The 10,908-nt window shown below is 35.2% G+C and overlaps 1 protein-coding gene across 2 annotated transcripts; it reads right to left on the reverse strand.

The window, feature by feature from the left end:
• Window positions 1–788: 788 nt before the first annotated feature.
• LOC120081826 (cytochrome P450 CYP749A22-like) lies at window positions 789–4,484 on the reverse strand. Of its 2 annotated transcripts, none has more exons than XM_039036998.1 (6): window positions 4,273–4,484; window positions 3,389–3,596; window positions 2,458–2,681; window positions 2,128–2,360; window positions 1,514–1,892; window positions 789–1,408 (listed from the first exon to the last, which is right to left on the reverse strand). In XM_039036998.1, the coding sequence occupies exons 2-6, from the start codon at window positions 3,567–3,569 to the stop codon at window positions 965–967; spliced, it is 1,461 nt and encodes a 486-aa protein (XP_038892926.1). In that variant the 5' UTR covers window positions 3,570–3,596; window positions 4,273–4,484; the 3' UTR covers window positions 789–964. The 2 variants fall into 2 exon arrangements, with proteins under 2 accessions (XP_038892926.1, XP_038892924.1); XM_039036996.1 differs by having other exon boundaries at window positions 3,389–3,753.
• Window positions 4,485–10,908: the final 6,424 nt, after the last annotated feature.

A 10,908-nucleotide genomic window follows, 5' to 3' on the forward strand; every position in this document is an offset into this window, starting at 1 on the left:
TTATGAACTTAGATATCATGAGCGCCAATGATTTGAGATTAATCAGTTAAACTCTTTAATCCGAGTTAATCAATATTCACTAACCACCGAGACATACCACTATAGCTCAATGGTTGCACTCTCCTCATTGAAGATATATTTCTGTCCACTTGATTTAACCATGATCAGTAAGTCGATCTTTAACAGGTCGTTCATATTTATAGCTAGGTCAAAATTATCGTTTTACCATTGTAAATACACCTTGCTCCTTAAGCTCCTACTGATCATCTATTAAACAATTGGTCTATAGTCCAACTAATAAACCATGTCCCTTTCGGCCATGAAAGGGCGGGATCCCTTTGTTCAAGACCATGAATCAGTACTTAAGAGAACAAACCCTAAAATGAGTAGGAGTGAATTTCGTCTTGCAGGACTATGTCCCCAGCTACCTATTCGATCTATCGAATTGAAATAGTCAGTTTTAATAGTAAACAGTCATTATAAAGAAAAATGACTATTTCGTGATCCGATCTCATGCAAAACTCTTTTGCATAGGATACCCCAATCGCATGTCTCCACATGAACGATTTCGGGATCACATCGTTTGTATCAGTATACAAAGTAAGCCACATTCATAGTGTCCCCAAGATGAGATATCCAATCTCATCTATATACTTATAGACTTTTTTGGCTATATACTATAACTTGATCATCTTTTATGTCTCTACATAAAGTTACAATATTCATATTATAGCCAGTAGATTCGTTTATTGGATTTTGTAACATAATGCAATTTCAATTTCAATAAAATTTTTATTAAATAAAATATTCAATAATACTTTTATTGATAAATTAAATATGTTTCTATAATTACAAACGGCGAGTTTTAGGAAATTCCTATGAGGTGTGTCATACACTATCAACACCCTAAATAGAGTACCAACCATACATTTTGTTTCTTATTAACACCCAAACAACGTTCATTTCAGGCTTTGTGATATGTTATTGAATTTAGTATAACTTGAACTCCATTTTGTGGGGAAATGGTTAACAATTGCGCCGGCATGTGCACGTAGGCCGGTGAGAGGTCAAAGGAATATCTCTGTAGAATCATCGACATTGCAATTTTGGCCTCATTCATTGCAAAGTTCATCCCCACGCAATTTCGAGGCCCCAATCCGAATGGGATATATGCGGCCGAGTTGCTTTCAGTGGCTTTCCCCACCCCTTCTAAAAATCTCTCTGGTTTGAATTCATGTGCATCCTCCCCCCAAAATGTCATGTCATGATGAACTGCTACCGTTGGAATTACAAGCTTAGTCATCGTCGGAACCACCAAGTTTCCCAGTCTCACTTCCTTCTCTACTAGCCGTGATACCGTCATCGCTGGTGGATATAGCCTCAGGCATTCATTGATGATGATCATCATCTACCCATTGTAAAAGCAAACACGCACAGGACCAATAATTAATAACATGGTATCAAATCAGTAGATCTTAGTTGCTATGTTGATCTATACGTCATAATTTCTTACCATTCTTAATTTCGGAAGGCCTTCCAATGTTGGATTCTTGTCTCCAAATACCTTCAAGACTTCATTTCTTGCTTCCTCTTGCCATTCTTTATGCAATGCCAGAAGAAACATAGTCCAAGCCAGCAAAACATTGGTGGTCTCATGTCCAGCAAAGTAAAATGTCTTGCATTCATCCACAATATCTTCCACAGAAATCCTCTGTGATATTTCAGGGTCATTCTTTGCTTTCACCAACAATCCCAGAAAGTCATTACCATAACCATCTGCCTCACCATTCCTCAACTTCTCCTCTCTCCCTTTTATGATTTCCATGAAGCAATCTTTCATTCTCTTTTCAAGCCTTTCTCCTTCATAATCATCTTTGGATTTCAAAATCTTACTGCAAACAAATCAAAATCAGCTTCATTTCTATTAACATAACATCAGTTTTCATCAAGTAATTTAGGAACTCAACTAACAAAAGTAAGCCCCAATTTATGCTTGTCTCTTTTCAATGTTCTTACCATAATTTTCATATGAAACATTTGAATTCCGAAACAACAAACTTATCAAGAGTAGCGTTCGTAAGCTTAATTTAAAACAATTCAAATGGTTATCAAACCGAGCTAAACTACCTAATTATGGGTAGCTTAATTTTATATCCATTTCTGATTGATAGCTCACAAAGCTCTTGTAGCATGTGGAAGATATCTTTTCCTTGTTGGTAACTACTTCCAAAAGCAGTATGAGAAATGACATCCAAAGTGTATACTTTGAATTCCTTGAACACATCCAATTCTTTTCCTTCATAATTCTTCCACCCTTCAGTCATCTTCTCACCACACTCAATCATGGTTGGGATCATGTTCTGCAGTACAGTTCCAATAATCTCATAACAGTTCAATCAAATCTCAACGTAAAATTCACCAAAATTTGAAACTGAAATCAAGTATGGACTTAATTACTTTGAGGCTGTCTCCATGGAAAGCAAAGTTGGCTATTTTCCTGGACTTGGCCCATCTTTCACCCTCGGCTGTGGCCAGTCCATTTCCAAAAATTCTATGAATGTGGCCTTGGAGTTTTGCTTTTGGGAAGTTTTTTTGTCGATCATGGAGCACTTCTTTGATCATCTCAGGGTCGGTAATGATCAACTGAGCATCAACTCCGAACCACTGAAGAAAGTTCCTCCCTGTTGTTATGAAATCAGTAATTAAAGAATACAAAAAAAAAAAAAAAAACGTAAAAGAGATTGACACATATATACGTGGTTCACTAACAGTATGTTACCTACATTCATGGGGCATACAGAGAATAATAGTATTAGAGAGAATGTTTTCTAAATACAAAATGACACCACTAGGGTTAGATAATTTATATAGTACGGCTCTCTAAACATTAGGGTCATAATCGTAAATAACCATAAATAATTAAATATGCTAAATACGAATTTTGAATAGTTTGTTTTGTCAGACAACAAATTCAAGACATTCCAACAGTTATGTTTGATAGATCGATCTCTTTTAACTTTCAATTGTGTTCAATAAGTATCCGGTTTGCAAGACATTAGACTCGAACATAATAGTTAAGAGACCTCTTAAACTCTAAAATTCAAGAATTTATTCTTAAAAGCATATCCCTAAAGGTTCAGGAACGAAACTCACGAGTTAATGAAAAGGAAAATGTTATGAAATCAATAAGCAAAGAAAGCGAGAAAATCGTAAACAGTAAAGATTGACATAGAGATTTATGTAGTTCATTAACCGTGTATTTACTACGTCCACGGGTAGGGACAAGACATATAATCTCCCGTGCTTGGTCGTTTACATTCAAAGTACCAGATAACAAGAATTAAGGCATTCCAACAGAAAAAGTGAAAGGTCAAGATGAGTTTTGTACCATAAAGGTTGAGCCAAGAGTGAACACTAGGCATAACTCTGGGGAGAATGTGATGGGAAAGGTCCATGGGTGTGGCCATGGCCTGCATTCTTTTGGTGTAAACATCTCTAGTGTTGCCTTGGATGAACTTATAAGAAGGACCTTGAATCCCCTGTGACCTCATGAACCTCTGAATCCTCATGGGAGTCCACCATAGTTTGACAAAGAGCTTGATGACACCAAAAAGAAGACACCCAAAAAGAAATGTTGAAATGTAAATGATTATCTTACATTCCATCTCACTTTTTCTCTGTTCTTTGGGTTCACTGTTGTTTGTTGCTCAAAATCATTTGACTAATTGCTTCAAGATTGCATCTGATATTGCACTGACAAGCAATGGGCTCTCATGTGAAATTATTAAGATTGAAAGTTGAAAGTTATGTTGCTTTTATTCAGTTTAATACTCTGAAGTACTTTTTCTTTTTAAACTATCTTTTTTATCAACAAAATGTTTGTTTGGGATTAAAATACCATTTTGGTCTTGAGTGTATGCATTAACATTATGGTATTTATACGCTGTTCGATTTTAGTCCACGTATTTGTAATTTGGTAACAAAAAAGGGAAAGTTAGGAAATTTGAAATTTAAGTTAAAAAACATGAATTCAATTAGCATAAAGGTTGTACTATCTACTTCGAAGGTAGATGTTCGATTCTAACTCTTTTTATCCTTTTCCCATTTCTAGGAAGAGAATGATTTCAAAACCAGCTTAGTTTGGAAAATCAAATCTCCGACTATAAAGGTGTTCGAGATCGACAGTAACACCAATTGAATTAAGCTCATTTTGGGATAAAAGATAATCAATGTTCAACAGATTGAATAACGAGAGGGACAAAGAAAAAGAACCTGGCGTTTGGTCCCAATCAAATTAGTGGGCGGCGATGGAATGAGTGGGGGCGGAGAAGACGGAGGAAGATGATGGCTACGGCGGCGTAGGCTAAAATGGCGGAGATGAAAGGATGAAGATATGGGGAAAAGTCAGAGAAAGGCGGTGGATTGACCCGCCCCTGTTCAAGTTCGATAATGGTGGGACGTGTGAGTGGGTAAGCCACTGCCTCAGATGAAATGTTATATTCATTGTTAATAATTTACGCATGCTTCATATCGATGGTGATTTTTTCCTAACGACTTTATTTTTAGTTTTCAATATTTTTCTATTTTCGAAATTTATGTTTGTTTTTCACCTAAGTTTTATTTATGTGGTTTTTATCTTTTATTAAAGAAATATTTGAATTCTTAGTTAAATTCTTTTTTCAAAAAAAAAACTTTTGAAAACTATTTTTTATTTTTAAAATTTGTTTTGGTTTTTTAAGAAAAAATTGTAAAAACCACTCTTGAAGCATGATATTAGTTACAATTGTACTCTCAAACTTTCAATGATAAAAAATTGAGCCCTCAAACTTATATTAGTGTTAAAATTGGACCCTCAAACTAACTTATAAAAGTTGTAAAAATTAGATTTTCAAACTAGTTTAAGGGTATTATTACAACTATCACCATATTTTAGAGGTGACTTTTGTAATTTTTTCTTTTATTAAAAAAAAGAAAGGTAAGATAACAAAACATAAAAATACATGAGTCAAAGTAGTATTTATAAGCTTAATTTTCAAAAATCAAATAGCCATCAAACGGAATCCGAGTTTAAAATTTTTTAAAAATACGTGGGGTAGAATCTCCCAGCTCTACTATTATTGATTGACCTAAATTTATTTATTTTTTAATTCAACAATATATGGAGTGGAGACTCCAACATCTGACATTTTGGACCATGATGCAATAATTGAGTTATGCTCGGATAGTTGAGTCATGCTCAGTTTGATATCCTAACCCACAATTAGGATGTTATTATTATTTTTTGAGTTCAACAAATAGGGATGGAAAGATTCAAATCTTTAACTTTTTAATTAAGAGCATATATCTTAGTCAGTTGAGATATATGATAATCATATAAATAAAGTTCAACAATAATTAATACTCATTCTCTCTTGAATTAGAGAGGTTCGAATCTTCGTACTCTCACATTTATTATTAAAAAAAAAGGTTGAACTATGTTTAGGCTATGTTTAGGCTTTGATGTTGAAATATAAAACCAAAATTTTCGTTTAACTTTGATATGACCTATCACATGGACCCAAAAGTCCATGGGCCTTGTCAATATTAAAGCTTAGTTTGAAATTGTTCAAACTTTCATACCTTGATATGATCTAATTGCATGGACCCACAAGCTTAGTTTGAAAGCTTAATTTTTCCCTATCAATTTCACCCGACATATATCTTTTAAATTTGGAGTAATAATAGGGAAAGGGGAAAAAAAGCTGCAACTTTGGACTTTGAATGTGCATTTTGTTTCTTATAATGATTGCCCTTAATGTCTAGATTTTGATATTTCAAATTTATGAAAATGTCAGTGGATATTAAAAAAAATAGAATTTATAGTAAATTAATGTAAAGATGATGATTTTTAGAAAATAAGACCATATTAATTAATATTTAACTAAGCTTACATTGGCTATTAAAATATTTATTATTATATTATATTTATATTAGTGACATTTTGTTGCATATGATTTTTAAATGTTTAATCGTTTTTTCTTACAAAATAATGAAAATGTTGATTTGACCTCTTATGTCTATGTCAAATTCACGGAGGATCCATGTATATTATATAAGCAATAATTTAATATCATAATAAATGCAATGTTTAATTATAACTTGTAGTAACTTTTAAAAAAAAAAAAATAAATAAACAGTCTATTCTTACATCAAACACATTTATGTTTTTTTTTTTTTTTTTTATGATTCTAATATGATACGAAATAAAGAATGACTTGACATCCCTGTTATGTACAAGTAGTGAGAAATTGAATCGGCATGTAAGCTTATGATGGCGAGAGGGAAAATGAGTACTTTTGTAGAATCATTGACATACCGATTTTGGCCTCATTCATCGCAAAGTTCATCCCTACACAATTTTGAGGATCTAACTCAAATGGCAAATACTCAACAAAGTTTCTTTCGATGGTTTTCGAGACTACTCCTAAAAATCTTTCTAGTTTGAATTCACGTGCATCTTCCCCCCATAATGCTTTGTCGTGATGGACAGTGATGATGAGATCATCAGCTAAAGCGTCACCAAAAGGAGGCTCCCCAATTTCACTTCCTTTTCCACCAATTGTCGGGATATGATCATTGCTGGTGAATACAACCTCAAGGTTTCATTTATGATCACTGTCATATGTAAGATCAACAAACTATTTTTAGATATTGCCATTAACGATGTCACCAAAAGTGCGCACCGCCGTCGTCCGATCGGGCTGGGGAGGCACATGTGTGTGGAATTATTTTTATTAAAATATTTTTTATTTCTTTTTTATTAAAAAAAATCATCATCCATTTCGTTCAGTCTTCTGAATTTACCGTGGTCGTCCATTTTTTTACATAGTCTTCTATCACATTCATTCCATTCCCACCTTGTGCGTACATACGCACGTTTTCTCTTTTTTGCACAATCCCAAGGTCTATAAATTACCTTTGGTGCTTAAGAAGGAAAACACACAAATCAGAAATCAACTCTTCCCTTCCTACTTTCCTTCTCCCTTTTTTCCTTCACGTTTTCCTAGCATATTCAGTCTAGAGGGGTGTGAGAATTCCGATCAACTTTCGATGCAGTTCCAATCGAGACAGGCTTCTATCTGGGCTATTTTACGAATTGCTTGCACTCTGGGCAGAGCCACAAAACGTCTTAAAGAGAGCAAGATCCGTGACTCAACCTACTTTCACGTGTTTTTTGTTTGCAGGTTTTTTTCCTACTTCGTTCACTGGTGTTGATTCTATTGCCTACATTCCAACACTGTTCGCCGGAGACTCTGCCCCTGTTGCTGTTATTGTGTAGTTGGTTCAACAATTTTAAGACGTCTTTCATCTGTCGCCTTTGTGTGATGGCCTTACCAACACAGAACGAAATTTTGTCCACCGATCTCAACTACTCTTTTCGTTACGAAGGACACACTTCAAACGTTGGAAACAAAAGATGTTTTTTCTTCTCGCGGTGAAGAAGATTGTTGTTGCCTACACCACGGAGAAGCCATCTATTCCACAAGCAAATCCAACCAAACAATAGATCAAAAGATGCTGCTGCTTGGGGGGGGGGGGGGGGGAGAATGACTTTCTCTGAAGAAATTTTATCTTAAATAGTTTGACTAGTGATTGATATGATTATTACAGCCTAATGACCACAATAAAAAAAAGTTTGGGACACGTTGCAGAAAAAATACAATACTGAAGAGGACAGTTCGAAAAAGTATGCCGTCAACCATTATTTAAAGTTTCAAATGGTGGACGAAAAATTTGTAGAGGCTCAGTCCCATGAACTGCAGTAGATTGCTCTTGAAATCATAGCGAAGGTATGCCCCTAAATGAGCAATTTTAAATTGTTGTTATTATTGACAAGTTACCCCCTATGTGGAAGGACTTTAAAAATACTTTGAGGCATAAAACCAAAGAATTTTCCTTGGAAAGTTTGATAACGCGCTTGAGGATTGAGGAAGAAGCCCAAAAGTAGGACCAGAGGGAGGAGATAAACGTCGTATCAGGAAAGCCTGCCTCTACTATTCAAAAACCTAGACTAAAGCCAAAGGGAAAGAAGATGAAAGTCCAGAATTGTGGATCTGGCAACCAGAAAAATCAAAAGAATCAGAAACCCCCCTAAGGAGAAAGGCTAGAATTTCCTTACTTCAATAGTAACAAGCCTAGGCATATGACCAGAAATTGTAGGAACAGACGTTGTCCTGTGCTTTTGTAGGCGTAAGCGAACTCGACTAAAGAAGAATAGTTTCTATGATCACAAAAGTAAATGTCATCAAGGGTTCTGAAGGGTGGTGGCTAGACACTGGCATTACACATCATGTTTGTCATGATCGTGATTTATTTAAATCATATTTTGAAACTAAGTATAGAAATATAATATTGGGTGATCACCACTCAACAATAGTTATTGGAATCCCTTCGGAGGGCCTGAACATAGAAGTGGGAACAACGCAAACTTAAGGAATGGATCGGGTCTCTTAAGTTAATCTTCAACAATTGTTTTTTCTTTCGGTAGTTGACACGAACATAATTTGTATAATGCGATGCATGTCCATGCCATAAACTTGTAAACACAAAATGTAATCTTATGCATCATAAACTTGTTGTGACATAGATTTTATGCGATGATGATATGTGATACTACTTCTAGATATGTGTTATTGAAAAATGTTCTTGTAGTATGTTGTGCGTTGTCACCTTGCATTGAAACAAAGTATAATTTCACCGCAAGTTTCTCGGTGTGTCCGAGGTCGAACACATGGACTGTTTTAGGTTATTGCGTTATGCTTGTGATATATGTGACCAGGGGTTTTTCATTGTATAAAATAATTTGTGTACAAGTAATTAAACAATGCGATAAAGTAAAGTAAAGCGGTAAAACTGTGATACTAACATAAATTGCGTTAAAGGAAATTACGATAAAGTAAATCTAAGCTCAGATGATACAAGATACAAGATTCATGATACAAGATACTGAGGTCAAGGTTGGCTGTGAAGATTATGCAAAGATCGTGTAATGCAGTAACAAGTCTTATGTATGAAGCAGAAACAGAAAAGATAACTAATATAAACAGTGCAAGTTCCTTAATTGTGTTAAAGATATAAGTACTGTTCCGCTTTTCCCTTGACGTACACCTCTCGATGATCGGCCACGTTCCCACATCTCTGTGGTGAAACAAGGATGAAATTAATGAGCACAAGATTGCTTCTATCTCTAGAAGTACTACTCGCTTTAGTTAACGCATTCTTTTAACCTTTTCTCGACAGATCAGAATGACATCTTCACTTTTGCTCTCACAGGTGAAGATGTCGTCTAGCATGCCTTAGCTAAACGTATTTATTTCTTTAGCACAGATTAAGTTACTCGTTTAATCCATATTAATTACCAAGGTATTAAGGAAACTTCATGGGAAAATCGATTAATGGAGCAACAGAAATAGACAGAAAAGTGGTAATGAAAGTGATCGAAACATTCAATAAAACTATTAAATGTCTGATACATGATTTGTGAATGAAGAGATTAAGAAGATGAAATACACTTGATGAAATAGAGTTAGAAACAAATACAAATAAGCACCAACGTCTTAGTGCCGATCTGGATGGAGATTTACTTGTTGGTGTGGATGAAGTGAACGAATGGATGAGCTTCCCTCTTAGGCTTGCTCAACCGGTAGTAGGGATCTAAGCATAGAGCTTCACGGCGGGGATATGGCAGATTTGTACTGAGACTCACCTCTCGGCCTTGTCTCTTCTCTTCCTATATTTCTTCCGTTCAGTACTCAGCTCAGCCTTTCTCTCAATAATCCAGTAACAATTAGCCCTCATATCAATTATACCCGTATCAAGTATATCTTCTCTAAATTCTATGGGGTATTTATAGGTGAAAAGCTTTGACTCTTGGCTGGTGGACCCCACTTCTTATTATAGAAATTCCGAAGATGGAGGAATAAATATTCCTTTTGTTATGCGATCAGACGGTCAAATCTGCACAACGGTTAGTTGTACACGTGTCAGAATCCTCCGTGTTTGCATTGCTCAGTTGCATCTTTTGATCGGTTGCTCGCATGCGGTGTTATTTTTATTACCGCATGCGGTTGAAATTCAGCTCTAGATCGACTGTCGCATTGCGCGGTCATTGCGTTAATCGTCTCTTCGTTGTTGATTGACGAGCGCAATGTTGCAGAGATGAGTTGTTCAGTTTCTCGTTGAGCCTTGATTGCAAGCGGTGACTTGGTTTCCTGCAAAACAGAGTAAAAATATTTTCTTCTACCATCTTGACTATGTTCGTGGGTGTAATTGCGATAATTCATAATTGTTGTATTTCTGAGCTACTTTTCATACAATCGACGCATATTCCTTCACTTTTGGCCGCAATATCTAGATAAGGCAGCATAAATAACTTGTATTTCTACAAGTTATCAGTAGTATGTTGAAGTGTACCTCTGGGAACCGAAAATGAGAGGGTCACTCTTATGGGATGAATTAAGCTAGTTAATAAATCCTTGACTGAAAAATGGTAGCTAAAAGCTATAGGAATAATTGTTATTCTAGTATTAGCGATTAGCTGAAATTGTCTCAATTTAGAGGAGGAGTAGTTGATCACCTTTCGATGGCTGTTGCTTAAAACCTTTGAAGTATCGTTGTAAAACCTAAATCAATAGTTTAATTATAGTTCTATGATTACACGTGTTTTGTTAAATTGGTTGGATAATTGTGTAATGGGTTAAGACAAATATAACTAATACGTTCATTTGTTTGTTTCAGCATGAATTCCTCAATTATTTGTTTTCTTAAAAATGTTAACCAGATAGAACTATGCGACGTGGAAATCTCTTGAATACAATTCTGGTTATTGATGATCTGCAGTTCGTCCTTCAATCCCCGCTCGTAATGCAT

This window comes from Benincasa hispida, chromosome 7 (assembly GCF_009727055.1).
Source record: "Benincasa hispida cultivar B227 chromosome 7, ASM972705v1, whole genome shotgun sequence".
NCBI classification, from domain to species: Eukaryota; Viridiplantae; Streptophyta; class Magnoliopsida; order Cucurbitales; family Cucurbitaceae; genus Benincasa; species Benincasa hispida.